Source organism: Gadus chalcogrammus, chromosome 7, assembly GCF_026213295.1.
Source record: "Gadus chalcogrammus isolate NIFS_2021 chromosome 7, NIFS_Gcha_1.0, whole genome shotgun sequence".
NCBI lineage: Eukaryota > Metazoa > Chordata > Actinopteri > Gadiformes > Gadidae > Gadus > Gadus chalcogrammus.
The window spans coordinates 20,124,842-20,144,968 of record NC_079418.1 but is presented as its reverse complement, the minus strand read 5'-3'; the positions used below and the strand labels follow the sequence as shown (position 1 = coordinate 20,144,968).

At 46.9% G+C, this 20,127-nt stretch overlaps 1 protein-coding gene across 1 annotated transcript in view; it reads right to left on the bottom strand.

Annotated features, from left to right (window-relative positions):
• The window catches only part of auts2a (activator of transcription and developmental regulator AUTS2 a), a 265,666-nt gene extending 246,476 nt beyond the window's left edge, over positions 1-19,190 (bottom strand). The window contains exon 1 of the mRNA XM_056594279.1: positions 18,849-19,190. Coding sequence (XP_056450254.1) covers positions 18,849-19,190 — 342 coding nt within the window. The remainder of the gene's footprint in view (positions 1-18,848) is intronic.
• Between the last annotated feature and the right edge of the window lie 937 nt (positions 19,191-20,127).

Genomic DNA, 20,127 nt, shown 5'->3' with positions numbered 1-20,127 from the left:
GAAGAGTAGTGATCTGGATCTGAACAGAATCCGGATTCACTCCAGGAGATTGTTTCACGATACGGAAAGCCCGGAAAACTCGATTTTATTCACCTTTAAATAAGTTATAATCCTCTGCAGTCCTCTGTATAGCTCTTTTGGCTAGAGCATTGCATTACCACGGCCAGGGGGTATATCGCTCCTATTGGGGCCAGCCATGCTATGAATGCATGCATTCATGGTGTGTGAATGCTTCCACAAATGGTATACATCTATATACCTGTCCAAGTCTAATGTGGAACATCTAATAGATATTTTGATCAACTTAAATTCAATCAGTTCTGCCACAGCTTCTCCATGTAACCGTGGCATGCTTGTCTGCCGCCGACTGATTGAGTAACGTATGAAGCCATTATGGGTTGTTTAACAAGGTCTTTCTTAAACCACTGCACACGCCGACTCTGTTAATCTCCACTTCACTAGCGCATGATTAGCATAACGACAAGCAATGATTTGTGCGTCAATGCATAAAGAAAGCCACTCCTGGCCGCCGGCGACAAAACGGCAGTAAAAGTGCTTTATTTCGACTGCACTTTCTCAAGTGTAGTGCGACGTACAAGATATTTATGACGGTGACAGGATGTGAGCGTTGGAAGGTTCGGAAGACCGTAGGCATGCCAACATGCTCCAGTGGCGGTGCCTCCGTTTATATTTTACAGATCTGCCTGCCAGAACCCAATTCCCCTTGAAAAGCTGCTCCTGACAGCCTGAGATGAAAGAGTGGGATATGACAAAAGACACATCCAACAAGCCGGCCTCCTCAGCCTCCAGATTTGCAGGATTTGACATTCACAGTGTCAACTTTAAAAAGGTGTGTGTGTGCTCCTTCATGCTCACACCAAATGCACACCGATTTATTGGCAACTGCTACACTCTCTTAGAGACATACCTCTTTCTTCCCCCTTTACATCTAGTACATCATTACACAATTTTAGTAACAGCATGATTCATAATAATAATATTTTTTATTATAATCAACACTTTAATGGTTACTGGACATACATATGTTAGTTTTCCAATTAACAGTACAATAATGTATTTTTAACTCTCCAAAAACTCTGTTTTCCGCTGTCTATGAACTGGATATTTTTCCTCCCTTCTCAAGCTTAGGCTCTTCGGTTTAAGCTCTGCAAAGCATAATCATTCAAGTGCTCTCACTCGATATGACTGTTCAAATATGAAACACTTGTTCCATGTCACTTAGCAGCGGATGTCTCTCCGGGCTACGGACTACAGTAGCAGCAGCAGCAGCCGTTGCAGCAGCAACAGGAACAAAACTGAATTGGATTCAAGGGCCAGGAGACCCAGGGAGAGAAGCACAGAGACAGACACATGGATGACTTTGGCTCAGCAAAGGGAAGAGCGGGAAAGGCAGAGCTTTGATGACACCAGACGCGAGCAGCAGCCTCGTTAGATGGCACTGGTCTTTAGTTGTGCTGGTTTTTCTGAAACATTTGAAACAGTGCTGCGAAGAAAATCTTACAGTCGGAGGTGGTTGGAGAGGAGATATATATAGTGCTCTGTCCCGGTTTACCCTTCGTGAGAGAAAAAGCAATGCTGGAAAACACTGTAAGCGCAAGAGTTTACTGACCTTTGCAGCTCCGTTTTGGAGCACTAACATTAAGGATGCATATTTATGTATCACGTGAATTGTACTGGACATTGAAATATCGATGTTGAGATTCAGATCAGCTAGGCTGCAATAAACAGTGCTGTTCAAAACTTAAAGAGTTTCAGAATACATGAATAAAATAGTTATTATCCTCACAGGTGCATCTCTGCTGCTGTGGAATACACAAAAACATAAACAGGGTGTTTTTGGTAACCAACTGTTTCCTATTGCCTATTTTGAGGGTTTGTCAGATTAACTATTCAGATGACAAATTGCCAGTTTGTCAGTGGGACCTAAGGACTGACCACGTTGCCATAACACGTTCAAGCAGGTCAATGCACAGACAAGGCAAGACCGTAAACTAGCCAACTAATCAGCCAAATTGCAGCAAGAATTGTTTATTCACCATATGTAACACGTTTTTTGATTCTGAAAAACAAAGACAAAGGGTTTTAAACGACCATACACATTCAAAATATATATTTTAGCAAGAAAAATAAGTACAATTTCTGGAAAATTCCATTCAAGGAAATGCTCGAATTCGTCCAGCGACACTTCTGGACGGGGTATTTGACCGACGCTTCACTGCCTTATTAAACACTCAGTCTTCACAGTGTGGTGTAGCAACGAACACTGCGAGAGACAGAGGAAGAGATGGCGGAATAAGGGGATAAATCCTTCCTTTCTTCTGGGATAATATGCTGTTGTGCGGGGACTGGGGATGCACGTCACACCAGCTGCCAAACCGTTTCCCTGCCGTCAGCGATCTGCTGCAGGGGGGTATGGGCGGGTAGGGGCGGGGTGCCTAGTGCCGGTGCTAGGCGTTAAGGGGGGGGGGGGGGGGGGACCTCTGTCTGAAGAGAGACTTCTGGCAAGCACGGCCGAAAATAACAACAACTTGATCGCCCCTTGATCGAAGTCGCTCGCCGGATTACAAAAAGGCGCCACTCTGCTAATGAAATCTGGAGAGTGAGGGGCTACGCAACCTGGCCAACGTCCAGATAGTTAGGTACAGCTCCAATTACAACCCCTGAAGCATATGCGCACACACACACACACACACACACACTCACACCCGCAAGTACACAGGCATATGTATGTGTGCATACACACACACACATCTCTCTCTCCACATTTAACGAGATTGACCACCAAGTCCAGAGTAGTTCTACTAGTCAGCATTTAAATACAAATGTGATGGCATGTGCTGACAGTGAGATGAGAGAGTTGAGTTTCACACAGCGGGGGCGGGGGGGGGGGGGGGGGGTGTTGGGGGGGGGGGGGATTGGCTGAGAGAGTGACTCACGGCTATTCGTTTATGCAACATAAGCACCAGCTTGTTTTATGATTCAGATTCAGAAGGTCTTCTTCACCATCTCATTCCACATCACTTGATCTGTTCGCATTAAACTGTATACGTGTCAGGGGGCCGGATCTGGACACTGACGCTAAATGAATATGACTCATTAAGGTTGAAGCGTGAGGAGGACTGTTCGGCTTCTCTGTCGAAAGGAATCTGCTTGACTCCTATTCGATTGACGCCTTTCCCCGAGACTCAGTTTAAAGAGCTGCTGCTCACTGCCTTCTCACCAGCTGGTTCCAATTAGACCTACTCTCCTTTAAAGAGGATTGTTAAGACATCAGATGATCGAGAAGGGGGGACGGCATACACCACACACACATACATACATACATACATAGACTCACGCGCGGCAGTAGGGGAACAATAACCCTGTAATTACTGCCGTACATCCAGATGAAGGCCTTGCCAGATTGTGATCTTAAGACATGCAATGACACTCCTCCCCATGCATTGCCATAGCACCAGAACATTGGTGTGGTCACCGCAAAAATAGGGCCTGGGGAGGGATGCTTAAGCCCTGACTACTTCCTTGGGGCCCGGCTGCCTGAGTTATGACGGGCCCCCTACTTCACATCATCACGTTGCTTCTACAGAGCCCGAGGCCGGGCGAGGAAGGCTCGACTCTGTGGAAGCCGTTTGCACCGTCTTCGCTGCTTCCCCTCGTCTATACTGTAAAACGCTTCCCACCACGTCCAACGTGCTCACTCTCGGTGTCTGCTGCTGGCGCCTCAGGACACGGAGCTGGTTTGATTGCCTGATGGATGTGTTAGGATGGAGGCGGGAGTAACGGTGGGTGGGAGGAGCGGGATGGGGGTGAAAACAGCAGGAGTTATAACTAGATACTAATGTACTCTCGTCTCCGTGACAGCTGTCTGGCGCTGAACCATAGATCCCCATTTGGATCCCGCTAGATATGCGCGGCTTCAAAATACACTGTGTGTCTTGCCCTAGCCAAAGTGATTACGACTGCGGTTTCCAATTTATGCTTGTCGATTCCTTTCCGCGAGGAAATTAGTAACACGTTCTTTGTGCTATTTTTTGGATGCCACTGAAAGCCGCCATCTTTTCCATACTGGTCCATGGCAGCTTTGTCAGCAAACACCTTGTATCATGTACTTTTTACATTAATTACAATGCCAACAGCATGTATTTACGTAATCTCAACATCCAGCAGTGTTACTAAGATGAACAACTCTAATGTGCCGTCTAAATTTGGGTGTGTCCCATCAGTGTACACATCAAGTGGAGAAGGAGAAGCATCGCATTGCCTCATCAACATACGGTAACAGCAACATCAGCATAAACAATTACCCTCTCCCAACTACAATTCCACATCGCAAAAGCACTAGGACAGTGGATAATCGGTTTTTCAGTGCTAGCTGGCCTGAAGTCAAAATTAAAAACCCGTGCATACACAAGCCCTCAAACACGGACACACAGGAACAAACACAAACACAAACACACATACACAAGGACACACACACACACACGCACAAATACACACCGGGAAGAAGCTTTTTTAATAATTGAACAGCAGCTGTAGCTCTCTAATCATTGCTGGAACTAACAGAGCAGAGCTTAACAGGCCCAGGGCTCAGTCCAGGATTTGAGGCGAGACCCATGGCTGCCTGCTCTATTCTATTCCTTTGCTCAGTTTCTCTCACTCTCTCTCTCTCACTCTCTCTCTCTTTCATTTTTCTCCCCAAGCCTCCCAACCCCAAAAACCTCTTGCCTCCCTGTGCACCTCAGCTTGCTCCACTGTGACAATTCCCCCTCGGATGGGGGGTGGAGGGAGGGGGGTTATAATGGGGGGAGAAGAGGGAGCGGGGACCGAGGAGCGCAATAATATTATGCATTACGCTCCGACTCTGCACTGATGCAATCAATGCTCCGTTTTCACAGCAGTCCTCTTGCAGGGATGCAGAGGGATGGAGAGAAGGAGGGAGGGAGGGAGGGAGGGAGGGAGGGAGGGAGGGAGGGAGAAGGACAGAGAAGGCTGAGTGGCGATACAATGCAGCAGCAGGGCGTAAGACGGACAGAGATGGACAGAGAATCAGGCAGGCCAGCAGACAGGCAGACAGGCAGGCAGGCAGGCAGGCAGGCAGGCAGGCACAGACCGCACGAGGGCCTGCTCTGGCACGAGTCTTCGGAGCGAAGTGCGAACTGGTGCCCTGTGGGATAGAAGTGATGACAGCCTGCACAACTCTGAGGGGCTGTTGACAAGCAGAAGTCACAATACTCCCTCCACCACAACCCCCCGCCAAACCAACCAGCAGCACTGTTACAAGGCCGTCCGAGAGGAACGGGGCTGTCCGACTACACAAAGACCAATATTACTCTGAGAGAGAGACAAGGAGAGGGGGAGGGAGAGAGATGCAGACAGACTGTAAGTGAGCGAAACGGAAAGAGAGAGCGAGAGCGAGTGATTGAGAGGGGCCAGCGAGGGAGAGAGCAAGGGAGCCAGAGAGGGGCTGAGGGCAAAGTGAGGGAAAACTGAGACGGAGAGACAAGCAAAGAGAGAAGAAACGAGAGAGTGATGAGCCACAGAGAGAGAGTAAACAAAAGGAGAGAGAGTGAGTGAGAGATGGGCACCCTCCACCGCTGCCGCGGTGTCACTCTGTATTCCCGCCGTGTGCTGAGCCCGGGAGACGTGTGCCCGGCGCATTAATGCTGCCAATGTATACGTATTCCGCTGTGAACCCACGGCCGGCAATAAATCACTTCACAGGCGCCTTGCCGAACGGTGCCAGCTGCCTTATCTAATGTCAAGTGCCTTAAGGCCACAAAACAGCGCTCTCTCTCTCTCCCTATCCATCCCTCCCTCTCCATCCCTCCCACCCTCCCTCCGCGGGAGAAGGGTGAAAGGGGTGAGGCTGCGTGGACACAGACCGGAGGGGGGGAGTCGGGGGGGGGGGGGGGGGGGCTCGTTGCTTCGGTTAGCGTCGGCTGGCGGTCATATTAAAGAGGGAGGAGCGGGGTCTTCTGCACACACATGGGCCAGGGTGGGAGGAAGTGTTTTGGGTGGCGGGTTGGGGGGGGTGAAAAGAAGCGAAACGTAAATACACACACACACCGTTGGCGGAACAGCGTGTAAAGGGTGATTTATAGACCTAATCTAAATGTTAAATGGTAAACAACTGCAAACCATGCACTTCCGTGTTCCACTTGACAGGATTGGTGGGCGCTGCATGCTGCCAACACTGCAGTGCGTGTACGTGTAATGTCTTTACAAAATAAAAGCCCCAACCCCCCCCCCCAAGCCCCCCACCTCCCATCCCCGCACTGAAGGGAAATAACAAGGCAGGCTTCGCATTGTCTTCTTGTCTTCTTTATCAAATGTTTGTCTTGTTTTAATGACCAGCGAAAAAATACAACATGCGGGCACAGCTTCAGAATTTGAGAAATAATGATGTTTTCTCCCAGATTTTACTTTTTTGTCGAAGCAATTATGAACACATTGATTCAAAAACGCATCCGTACTGAGCACAGTGTGACACCGAGCACAGAGCAGAGTAGGGGGGGTGAACGAAAGCCGAATCTAAATCCCTAAACCAACTGGTCTTACCGTATTATTAGGTATTCACTGTGAAACGGTGGATACCTATTGTTTTGGCGGTGATTCTACTTGTACTATTGCTTTTCCTCGGTAGCAGCTCTAGCTCTGGAAGTAATGAGTGTGTCATTTGAACTACGCCCGTGAGGGCTCAGACAGCATGGAGATAGGGTGGAGGCTACATGTGTTTTGCTTGTGAAGGATATTACTACAATGCGAGGGAAATAGGGGGGAGGCTTTAAGCATGTCACCAGGGTCGGCCAACCTCTGTATAAACATGGACTCAAACATTATCAGCTTTAAGCGAGAATAATAAAGCGGTAGCATAGGTAATATATAGTCAATACTATTTTACTACTTAATAGTAACTAAACCTTTAGTTACTATTTTATTTTTGCATGATCATAGAAATTAGGAAGCAATGGGGAAGAGCTTTTAAATCAGACAGGATGGGGCTGGAAAGGTTGGCCTGGTTTCGATCTCCAATATCAACCACTGTAGTAGCCTTCAGAAGACATAGCGCTACTATTAATTATACGTTATGATATGCATTGTTCGAGTTGATGAGGAGACATTAAAAGGGCCAGTAGATAAGTCTACGTGGGTTTACCTTGAAGAACACACTTTTAATATCGCTAGGAAAAATGTTTTATCATTTCTCTAATCATATTCCTAAAGGTTTTCACTTCGGCCTTTACACCGTCAAGAGGCATTGAATGATTGACATTTACTATCACCATAGTGGATGATGCTCAGCAATGTTTTAAATGGCTGTTAACAGGCTGTGAGCTTTATCGCATCATTAGTGTGATTATGTGATTAGACTTGGAGAATCGTACAAGCCGAAATGATTGTACTCTTGATGATGCATTCAACCCATTACAACCCATTATAAACAGGCCCGCGCTTTTCTCCAGAACTACTCTGACATTTTGATCCCACTTGAAATGATAAGCGTTTACCATAATAACCAGAGTGCAGAGTTCACCTCAAGGCCGATTCGTTTTTTTTTCCTTTACATTAAAGCTTAGACCGTTTTTTTTCTGTAGTGTAATGAAGTGTAAAAACAGCAGCAGGTCCTTTGTGAAATCCTAATAGGCTACAATGTGGTCTCCGGGCTACATGCTGAAGGCAGACCCACTGCTCCAAGTACAGCTCATACCCTGTTGTGTGTGTGTGTGTGTGTGTGTGTGTGTGTGTGTGTGTGTGTGTGTGTGTGTGTGTGTGTGTGTGTGTGTGTGTGTGTGTGTGTGTGTGTGTGTGTGTGTGTGTGTATGTGTGCGTGTGTGTGTGTGTGTGTGTGTGTAAATACGTACTTGCATGTAAAAATACCCACTTTTCCGCCAGCCCCGGGTTGTTGTTTGACTCCAGCGGAGAGATTGCCCTGGCATTTACATAGGGCCACCTTTAGTGTGTGTGTTTGCAGTGGCACCCTGAGGCTATGCTTATACAGTAAAAACAACAGCACGAATGGAGTCGCCAGGGCGAGATAGAGGTCAACGCGTGTCGGTTAGCGTTGAGTGATACCGCAGATTCCCTTAGGGAGAGGGAGTGGGGGGGGGGGGGGGGGGGAAATGTCCAACAGGATGTGATGTCTTTCACTGTCAATGTGACACAGCCAAGTCTCAGAGCATACAGTACATGCTCACTTTGGCCGGAAATCACAACACACCTCTCCATTATTTTTACATTAAATTGAGTCAATAAACAAAGAAAGGCAACATCATTTGAGGTTGAAGGTGCCCAGTGGATGCTAGGGTTCACCGTTGAGAACAGACAAATAAACCTTTTTGAGTTTATACCGCGCCATCGGACGCAACGCGACCTTCGAGTTGAAAAGAAAGAGAACTAAGAGCATGCCGTTCCTTTTTTAATTTATTCTTTGCTTCTATTTTTTTTATTACGTTGTACTCATTCAGAAGAGTTCCATCACGGCCATCACAGCCCATAGCTCACACTCTCATAAGAAGGGCCAACTTCATTTCGAGGCACGCTAAAATTAGACTTAATTATCGCTGTCCCATCGGCGATGCGTTAACGGCTCCGACTTCCAACGTGGGGCTACTTCGGTATTCAGCCTCGCTGAAGCACTGCAGAGTAGAGAATGCGCTAAATCTTTTCTGGCCTCCGACACCATTACCCATTAATGTTGCTGAGAGAGCTTCTCCAACTCTCCCCGGTGACGCCTGCACTTTCTCCCCGAACCACTTCACCATGTATCACCACGAGGCACACAAACAGATATGGATACATGTCGTGTTGTATACCCACATTGCCGTCAGTACAACGTGTACTCGTTATGCGATATGGTGATTGGGAGCTTTGCCCTCTCTCTTTCCCCTCTTCTGCGGGAGGAGTGCTGTAAAGAGAGTGGCCCATATTGGGAACAATATACGCTGATGTTTTTATTTGGCACAAGGGAGCACTTGGTCCATCTGGCTTTTTGGAGTAGCGCCTGCCCCACTGTGCACACACACACACACACACACACACACACACACACACACACACACACACACACACACACACACACACACACACACACACACACACACACACACACACACACACACACACACACACTTTATTCTCGCTATTCCTTCTAGCTCCTTCTCTCTCTCTCTCTCTCTCATCCTCCTACTCTCGGATGTGGACATGGACAGAAACACATATCGGTGAATATCCATCGAGCAGTTACTCTTACTAACTTGTCTTGCCCGCAACAAATGTGACTTAGATCGAGGCAAAGTGTTTATTTTTACGGCAACCGGCGTATTTTACCCACTGCACCACTCTTCACCATAACACTAACTAGTGCCTCACCATTCAGAATACTGGAGAGACATCGCTTGTATCAATAAAAAATGGATGAGACAACATGATGAATGGGGCTGACTCACGCTGGGAGGAGCTTTGGCTAAATGTTTCCTTCTCAGCCGGATATACAGCCGTGTCAATGTATTTGTTTAATTCATTTTACCCGAAGAGTAGGGTGCAGATTTTCCACAATTACCGTCACCGGGCTTTCCAAAGAGGTTTACATGAAGAAACAAGCTAAGTAGCACCGCGTAATGACTCCATTTGAACTACATTTCAAACTGGTGATGATTTCTTCGCCACTTTTTCCCTTTTTTTGGCCCGCAATACTAAACAGCTTGACTTTAATATAGCTAGAAGAATTCCAATTCCTTTCCCTTTTTTCTCCCCATACGGATGATTTAAAAAGCGGCTTTGATTCTTCTTCAAGTGTCAAGTGCAGCACTAGCTGAAGGAAACACAGGCCAGGACGGGGCTCATGCATTATTTACCAGCGCGTCATGCAGACAGCGTTTATGGATTCATCCTCAGCACTGAAATAAATAGCAACAATCCAATATCCACAATAACAATGTGATGAATGACAGGCCCCAAGCATTAGAGCCACACACACACACACACACACACACACACACACAGCTTAAAACACACACACACACACACACACACACACAAAATCATATTATGCATACCCATGTTAACCACACACAGGCATATGCACGCACACACGTATAATAATGCATACACAGACACACATACATGTTTTCATACACGCGCACACACACACACACACACACACACACACACACACACACACACACACACACTGTTCAGTGGATGCATTTTCCCCTTTTGCAACACCGTCAAGTCAGGTGTTTCTTAGACAGGGATTTGTCACAGTTTGTTTTCTCAATAAACTACCGTAATACTACTGTTGAAGACGAGTCCTTTTTTCTCTCCTAATACACAGGTATCATATTCCTTGGCACCCCCAATGGGACTCAAACCTTGGATTGATTTGTTTTACTACAGATGCTACAAATCAGAACACAGCTGCAGTGGTGTATTGTTTAAAAACACGTTGTTATCATATCTGATGAAATACATAGTAATATGATGATATATATAAATACTGTATATATATATATATATATATATATATATATATATATATATACTTTACATAGGATTAGAGAGCATACTGCCCTGATATGGTGGGCTGCGTGTTACATCCCCACTCTACTAGAGCCGTCTCTAATGGCTCTTCCGCATCCTGTCTACTGGACAGCCAATCGCCTCTGAAAAGATCATACACCCGCAGTCTGCCAGTGGATCATTAACAAACATATGCCAACCCTTACGACACCCAAACTCACTCACACACACTCCCACATAAGCAAAGAAAAACACACCATGGTAGTTTACATAAGAGACCTATTAAAAAGCAGCTGAGGTGTCTTTGATTCATGCTCTCTGAACATAATCTGGGTTGAACTCGCGCAGCCCGGTTTGACCCGCCATTCGAGAAAGGTCGGTGTTAAGACCGGAGATTAGAACGGTTTTACCCGTTCTGGAAGGGAAACAGATGCACTGATAGGGATACTGGGGGCCGCGGTTGGTCTGGATCCAAGGCAACTTTAATAGGGTATCGATGTCTGGGAGAATCTCACTGTTACATGGATCTGATACAGAGAGCCATCTACAGATATTAAACCGATATCGAAGAGTTGTCTCTTTTACTCATTGAGATATGGTCTTTATTATTCCATAATAAGTAGCAATCAGAACTGTATCAGCCATTATCCTAATGATGCATTAATTACGGACATTATTTGGATAATTTCATTGCAATGATGGGTTAACATTCAAGTTGCATAAAGATTTAGTTGAATGTTGAATGAAAACAAATGCCATGCTTTCTGTTCAGCTGTGCTTATCGTAAAAGGGAGAAAACAGACAAGCGCTGATGTAAATGTGGAAACACAGACTGGCTGGCGGGGTACGAGAGAGGGATCACAGAGGGAAATGATCAAAAGGTTCAAAGCTGTAGGTAAAGATCTCTACAGGGTACCGCCATTTCGCCATCTCTCTCTTAACCTTAGTGTCTCTCTCACTTACGCTCTCTCTTTCAACCTCTCTCTCTCTCTCTCTCTCTCTCTCTCTCTCTCTCTCTCTCTCTCTCTCTCTCTCTCTCTCTCTCTCTCTCTCTCTCTCTCTCTCTCTCTCTCTCTCTCTCTCTCTCTCTCTCTCTCTCTCTCTCTCTCTCTCTCTCTCTCTCTCTCTCCCTCTCATCATCAATGTCTCTCTCCCCTTCATTCACTCTGTGATTAGAACAAAATCAAAAGACATCATCTCGATGGGAATTAAACGGAAGAGAACGACTCTGGCCATGATTCAAATACAGGCACAGAGTTTTACAATTTTACGCATATTCTTATATACATTCCGTCGTGGTGAAGGAGCAAGCTAGCAGACAATGAAAGAAATTAGCATAAAATAAGTGCATAAAGACCGCATTAGCTCAGCTATCGTCATTCACACAGAACAGCTAAATTGTGTTATTCCTCAATTGTGTTATTGTGTTATTCCAGACAAAGGCGAGCGAGACTTACAGTAATGATCATTAAACACTGGTTGGCTTGGCTTTGCCAGACGACATTTGAAATAATGCTATAAAACTATACGTTTCCAAACAAATAAATTAACACAGACAAATCAAAACCCTTTATTTGAGTAAAGCAGGATAGTGTCCATTGACCTATGAAGGCAGGAGCTTGTGCTTTGAATATTCTTAAAGACACATTTGAGTACGTTTGGAAAATCTGAAAACCTCAGAACCTGAAAACACCACTTATGTGGTGTGAAATGGCCCATGAAGCCTTTCAGTAAAAACGAGGTTAAACGGTTGGTAGACAAAGATAAGACAAAGTAGGGCCCGTTTTTAATCACATTTTACAATTCCCTGCACGTCCAAACAGGTGGCTACCTACTGCGAAAAGGATGTTCCACCATTTGTTTTCCCTGGTAAGATAAATGCAAAGCCGCCAATACAATACCGGCTTTTCTTCGGCGTGACAGAGTACAGTCGCAGTGAACAGCAGAACGCAACATCCATCAAAGCACTAGCCAGGCTAAGATGCAGGACTAACTCAACAACACAACAGCTGTTGGAGATTGTATAGTAGACTGTATTGCATTAAAAACCAGAACAAATGTTCAAACGCAAAGCAGTCTGGACTCTGGTATTCATGAATGATATTACAAAACGACTCTTGTTCATTAGTTAACTATTCATTAGTGTTTACTTGAGTCACTTAGCAGACGCTGCTATCCCGTAGTGACTTCAAATACATTAAGAGGCTTGGAATCATGATCAAGGAGTACCGAGTAGGCCTACAGGTTAAGCTGCTGCAGACACATGGGATCGAACCCAGAGCTCGGCAGTGCAATACTCCAGATACTCAAAGATGCCCCCCGTGTATAATGAGTTGACTTCCTTTTTAATCTAATACCACTTTAATATGTAGCATGAGGGTCATGAACAGGGCTCATGAACATCACATATGTTGGAGAGTTTAGGTTGTCGCAAAGCACCACTAGGCTAGGATCATCCAGTGTGAAGGTATGCAGACCGAGGCAAAACGATACGCTCAGAGAAATGGGATCAATGGGGCTTTAAATAGGGACGAGACTCAGCTCATACACCAATAAAATGCTCCCTCATCAGCAGAAGCGGCTGAACGGAGATATTCGACCATGTAGCGCTAGTGTGCTAGCCTGTGTGCCTGTGTGCGTGTGTGTGTTAGTGCCTGTCACACGGGTTTGTTGATTCCATGTCTAAATTTTGACCATGTAGTGCGACTTGGTGTGTGCGTGTGTGTGGGTGTGGTTGTGCGCGCGCGTGTGTATGTGTGTGTTTCTCACCCGTTTGTCTAGGATCCATGTCTAACCCTACTCTTCTGGAGCTGGGTTTATTTAATAAAGCCCTTTTTTCCCCCTTCTTTTTTTACTCATTGAACGATGACAGCCCAGTTCACTTTATGTGTCAGTCACTGGGCTGTCGCAGTGCATTACAGCACATCATCGCTCACTCGCTGACGCGTTCAGAATGCCGCTAAATTAATATCCGCCATTACTGCCAGGAGATTGGAAAATTGTGCCCGGTGGAAGATGGAATGAACCGTTGTTATGAAAATACATAAATAATTATTTCGCACAAGCGTGAAGGAATACCAGGGGGGGGGCCGGGCGCTCCGGAATTTGGAAGTCCTGATACAAACACCATCATTAGCTCTTCCCCAAACAGAGGGAAAGGGAGACCTTCAGCATCACAACCTTTCATTATGTGTCTCAGTGTCATTAAACGGCAGGAAGGTCATTTAATTGTAGCAGACGGTCAATAAGTTTGACTTCATGTTAATGTTTTCGTGCCCTGCTCAATGAATTGCTAATCAAACACTCGTACGTTCATTCATCAGCGTGTGTTTGTGCATGTGCCTGTGTGCGTGTGCGTGTGTGTGTGTGTGTGCATGTACGTGAGTTTGCCTGTGTGTGTGTGTGTGTGTGTGTGTGTGTGTGTGTGTGTGTGTGTGTGTGTGTGTGTGTGTGTGTGTGTGTGTGTGTGTGTGTGTGTGTGTGTGTGTGTGTGTGTGTGTGTGTGTGTGTGTGTGTGTGTGTCTGTGTCTGTGTGCACGTGCATACTTGTCCTGCAGTGCCAGAGAAAGAAAATCAATTGTTTCTTAGTGCGACGGCTAGCAAACAGCAACGCCCTAAGTCGTGTCATGTGGGAGTCGCCCGTCCGTCAGCACCATGGATATTTATGCCTTTCACATTGGGCGGAGGATATGAGAAACACATTAACAGGCATTAACCACTTTACCCTGTTGTAAGGACACCACACATATGCATTCTACTCCTGGTCCTCTTCAGAATGAAGAGAGTATGCCGAGTAGCAGCAGTCGTTGTTTGCCATCTGAATGATGGACCACTTATCTTTTGTTTAACCAACGTGGTGGTACATCCACCGACACACAGCCAGAATATATCCGAGAAGACAAGGGCTAATTGTGCAGAAAATGAATTCTACTTGCGGGTTAACTGAGGGAAACATTTTGCATAATCCATCCATGGTCAGTATGGACGCCTCTAGAGGTTGAGGACGCCTTTCAAGTGAAAGGGAATCAGGGAAAAAACGAAACAAAGCCGAGCTTTTAGTCGAGAGAGGAGAGGCTTAATAATTTAGTAATTTCTTCGAGTGATGCAGTAAGTTGATGCTTAGGCCTTGTGTATCTTTCAATTAAACGGTGGAAGACACTCACTTAAAAAGACAAGCGCTGATGGGTAGGTAAAAAACCTTTAGTTTGAATGAAATTAACTAATCCATGAAAAAATGCCTGTGGACAACTTTACAAGGAATTTTTGCTTACTAGAGAACGACTAAAATAAGTATCTACCAAACAACTGAAATCTTACTTGATCACTCCTTTCACTACACGCACAAAAATAATGCCCCACAGATGACAGGCCGACAGTGAAGATATAAGAGATCTGACAGTGTTCGCTGTGAGGCACTGCCAGTAGAATCATAAAGTCATGCTAGAGCCCTCGGCCCCTCTGCACTTAAACACAGACATGTTCATAACAGCTCATATCCAATAACACCAGTTCTGCAACAATCCATTCATCCCACTTCTTTTCAACCAGATGGGGGAACCATATGAAAGCCGAGAGGATTAGAGAGTGCCGTGGATTGCCGAGCAAGATGTGGATCTGGACTAATTAAAATGGGATTTAATAAATCATTACTCAGCTCGAGCCCTGTGGCTAAAGTTATTACGCTGATTACCTGCAGCGCCGGCGTGCGAGCCAGTATTAAAGTCTTCCAACATATCGTATGACAACATTGCTTTACATATGTAAATATGCAGTTTTTTGGCGTGGTTCTTTGCATGTGCGCACGCACACCAATGGACATGCCGATGTGAGGCATATCAGACTACGTGATAACGCAGCACTGATCAGCTACCCTTAACAAACCCCGTCAGAACACGACCCATGCAGCCTGTAGAGGAAGCCCCTGGTTCAGCCATGGACTGTACCCATGCAGCCTGTAGAGCAAGCCCTGGTTCAGCCATGGAGTTCCATCACGGTCATGTGACACATTGACAATAAATCACAGCTCGATGAAGCACAAGGGCTGATGAGCCAACCGCCCAGGGCAACGACAGTTGTTTACTTTAAATTCCCTGATTAACTAGAAAATATGCATTAAATAAGAGATTAGCGGTATTCAACACAACAGAGCTACTTCTCTTATTAAATTAAGAAACGCTTTGAGCAGGTAATGAAAAACATTCACCACCTGTATCAGAACAAACAAACAAACAGGGAGATATGAGCAGCAAGTCTTTTTAAGCCACCGTGGAACAAAACAAGGAATTAACTGCCTTCATTTTGCATGGGATACGAAAACAACTTTTCACAAAAAGAAGACAGGGAATATCAGTCTAGTTTTCAGACATTGTTAAAAAATCCACTCTGCTAATGTACCTAGACTGGGCAGCCCCGCCCATTCCGACGGCAATTTGAATTCGCTCTGCAGAAGGGTCTGGAGAAGAGCAATACATTTCATTCTGCTTCCGATACGTTTTTACGGGAGCAAATCACTAATCTGGCTTCTCCCCCCACTGCGCGCTATTGGCTGGTTTAACACAATGACGACAGGGAAGCGGCGGCAAGCAGCCAATGCGTACAGAGTCAGTTAAACTAGGGCCGATGATCACGCCTCTTGAGCTGAAGAAAATGACAGCAGCTTCCCCAACTCAAAGTGCAACCTACGATTGAGCTTGGTCTGGCAATAGCCGGGCAATGATGTACCCTCTGCCTCAGATTCATTCAAATCGCATTCAGTGAAAAATATTTCGAACTTCACAGGATACACTCTTTTTGTCCCTTGTAGCTTACGCTCTAAGGCTGAGCGGCTACAAAGAGGGAACTTAGGTGACAGTGGTTATGCTCAAACACAATTCACCCGTTTTTTTTTGTTTCCATGGAGGAAAGCGAAAGAGTTTCCTGTTTTGCTTCTCTGCTTAGATTTCCCAAGTGGATCCGGGATCTGAAAGGGCTGACTTCCCAAGAAGCATAAATCCACTCTCCAACCTTTAAGCTTTAGGTTCCCTCCTCTACACCCAAGGATTTCTGTCTCTGTCTATTCCTTTAAATTCCACACCGCCAGCGTCTCATGGCAGATCAAATAAGACTACTATGCTCCTAAAAAAACACTAAACTGTTGATTCTGGATGAGGCAATGTCATGTTCTGCTTTTCTCTCTCTCTCGAATAAGTCTACATGCACTGAAGAAACACAGCCGACTAAAGTACAGTGTCTTACTTTATCAAGTCCAAACATTTAGGACAACTCCAGGAATCAATAGGAAAGGTTCTGCTGGAGTAATGCATAACAAGCTAGGCTAACTTGGGTGTTGTTTATGGTGTCTGATGGTGGTGGAAAGGAAGACTAAAAGGGGATGGACATTAAAATAATGACTTGGATCCCTGTCTCCCGAAGCATATAACCTATCATAAAGTCTAATTTTAAGCTTCCACAAGCCACTGTTCTGGCACTTGAAACTAAACAACGGGAGAGTAGATCAAAATGTGATCAAGACTGTCCCGATGCAATCATCAAAAAAATTATCCTGTGACCTTTAAAGAGCATAACAGCGACTCTTAATGTGAACATTTACATTCAGTGTAATTATTATTACACCAATGGACACCAAGTTCACTAGCCACTTCCACCTAAGGTGGAGACTGCAGGGGCTACTCTGGTCGAATGTCACTACATCAATGGCTGAAGCCATTAACTGGCCACTCCAAACCAGAATAACCTGGCGGCTTAAAGAGACTGCACAGATATCAGAGAGAGAGCTAGAGAGAGAGCTAGAGAGAGAGAGAGAGCAAGAGAGCGAGAGAGCGAGAGCGAGAGAGAGAGAGAGAGAGAGAGAGAGAGAGAGCTACAGAGAGAGAGCGAGAGCTAGAGAGTGAGAGAGAGAGCTATAGACAGAGGGAGACAGAGAGAAAGAGACAGACTGACAGACGGACAGATGGATGAAGGAGAGAAAGAGATGGATAAAGGAGAGCGAGAGGCAAAAGGCGTCTAAGGAACAAAAGGGAGGAAAGGAGCAGGGGCTTTGGGCTGGGGGGTGGGGGTGGGTAGGGGAGGGGGGGGGGGGTGCTGGAGGAGAAACAGGGGTAATCTCAGTAGACATTGCCAGACCTTCTGCAGCACAAAAAGTACAGAGGAGAAATGTAGAAAAAAAGCAAGAGGGTGGGGGGGGGGGGGGGGGGGGGGGGGGGGGACACAACAGGGGCATGTATGAGACCAAAAAAAGAAAACAACTGCAAAATCTTTCCAGGTGTGGTTCGACAACGAAACAGGGCTGGAAGTTATATACAGCAGAGAGAACAAGCTGCCTGGAAGTCTCCTTTCCTAGGGAGCTCAGCGTCCGACCCTGTGTGGATATCTGACAGTGTGAGTGCAAAGACAAGCCTGCAGATATGCATAATTTATCCTACCCTGTTCACATAAGGTCAAACTTAATAATATTGACGCAAATGCTCTAATAACCCTATAACAACTAAACCAACATCGTAAACTGAAGAAAAACGCGTCGCCTAGACCTCCAAGGTGAGTCGACTGAGGCGTGCGGGAAATGTTTAAACAACGTTCCTAACGTAACAAATGTATCTTTGGTCAACAACGTATCGCCCTCTCATTGCGTATCCCAGTCCTTTCACCCATCTGCATCAAGAGAAGCCAAACTCTCAGACCTCCACTATAATGTTATGTCAACGTTCTTAGCATCCCCCCCCCCCCTTGAACTAGCCACCGTGTCCTTTACCCTTTCTCTCTCCAACGACCCAAACCCTTTCTCTCTCCAAAACCCCAAGACAAAGTTGTGCGGGGCGCGAAGGAAACCTCCTCCTGACACAGATACACATCTCTGGCAGCGGCAGCAGTGCTTCGAAAGCCACATCTGTTGAAACCTCGGCTCGCACACCAACCAAATGATGCGGGCGGGGAGGGTTCCAAGTACAGGCAGTCAGCTGCTTACAATAATAAACACATCATCACACACATAATAAGCGCACCCCGAGTCTGCAGGTTCTGCAGGCCTCCTCGTCCCCCATGGTGAAACCTGTGTGTGTGTGTGTGTGTGTGTGTGTGTGTGTGTGTGTGTGTGTGTGTGTGTGTGTGTGTGTGTGTGTGTGTGTGTGTGTGTGTGTGTGTGTGTGTGTATAGGTTTTGGGGGGGGGGGGGGGTGGGGAAAGGCTGATCTGAGCAAGGTCCACTCATACCGACCCCCATTCTATGCTCACACTAGAGCCGTAAAGGAGGATGGACAGTGGGGGAGTGGGGGAGTGTGGGGGGGGGGGGTTGGGGGGCCGGGTTCGATCACTGACCTCCAGCGCTTCCAGCGAGATGAACCCCGAGATGCAGAAGCCGTCGATGATGTCCTCCTCGTCCGAGGTGGACTCTTTGCGCTTCCTGCGCGGCGGGGGGCGGGGGCGGGCGGACGGCACCGCGGGGCCCAGGCCCCCCTCCCGCTCCGAATCCGAGGAGAAGCGCACCATCGTCGCCCCCGCCTTCGCAAACACCGCCGCCGTGGCCGCCGCCGTGGCTGTTGCCGCCGCCGACGACTTGGTGTGCCCGTTGGGCATCCGCCCCGGCCCGCGCACCTTGTCGCGCGCCGCCCGAGACTTCCGCTTTTTGCGCAGGGCGCTGCCGGAGCGAGGGCCATCCATGTCCCTTTCGGAAGGGAGTCGCCGAGAACAACAAAAACAACAAGAACGACAACAACAACAACAACAACAAGGCCTTCCTGGGCGGCGGGGCGTGGCCCGGCGAGGGGGAGGGGGGGGGGGGGGGGGGGGTCGCTGGTAGAACTCCAAAGACCCTCAGCAGAACTCCAGAGCAGTTACCTCCACACTGTCGCGAAACCAAACGGCAGAGTATCAAGGCGTTACATCCAAGGCGACCATGTTATATGTATATCCAGGGAGGGGAGGCTTGTCCCGTGGGGGTTCAGAGACGGAAGCCGCCCGAAACAAACGCGCGCGGCGGGGTTGGTTGAAACTAGGCTAGGTTCCGAGAAAAAGATCCCAAACTGCTCTCCATGAGACCCAGCGACGAGGTGAGAAAAGAAAACCAGCACCGCTTGGCCGATGGGACCGTAAGTCTTTCAATTTCCCGAGGTCGGTTCAAGTCAAAGCAGATGTGTGTTCAGCGGACGCGCTGCTCTCCCATGGTGCCGTGGCCCGTTGAGGGCGCCGCATCTTCCCAACTCGGAATCCACTCCTCCTCTCCTGCAGGACAAGAGAGGAAAAAGAAAGAGAATAAAAAAAAAGTACTTCAGTAAACGCAACGCGTTATCCCAGGACGTTTCATCGTATGTTTACTTTATGTAGCAGACGGTAAGACGTCATGCTCTAGGAGGCCTAAAAGGCCAGGCTGCTAACATTTAAGCCTCGAACCCAAAACCTTTCGGTTTGGGAGTAGCACGCCTTAGCCTGAGAACCCTATCCTGCCCCGAATGCAGTCTATGCAGCTATTTCCTGAAGACTGAGGATATTTCGGGGGTTGCGGTGCTGTATAATGCAAGAGGAATGTTTCATTAGCACCGGCCAGAGCCATTAGCTACCAGCTTTACTGGCTTTCCTGCCTTTGCCAAGTCATTAAGGA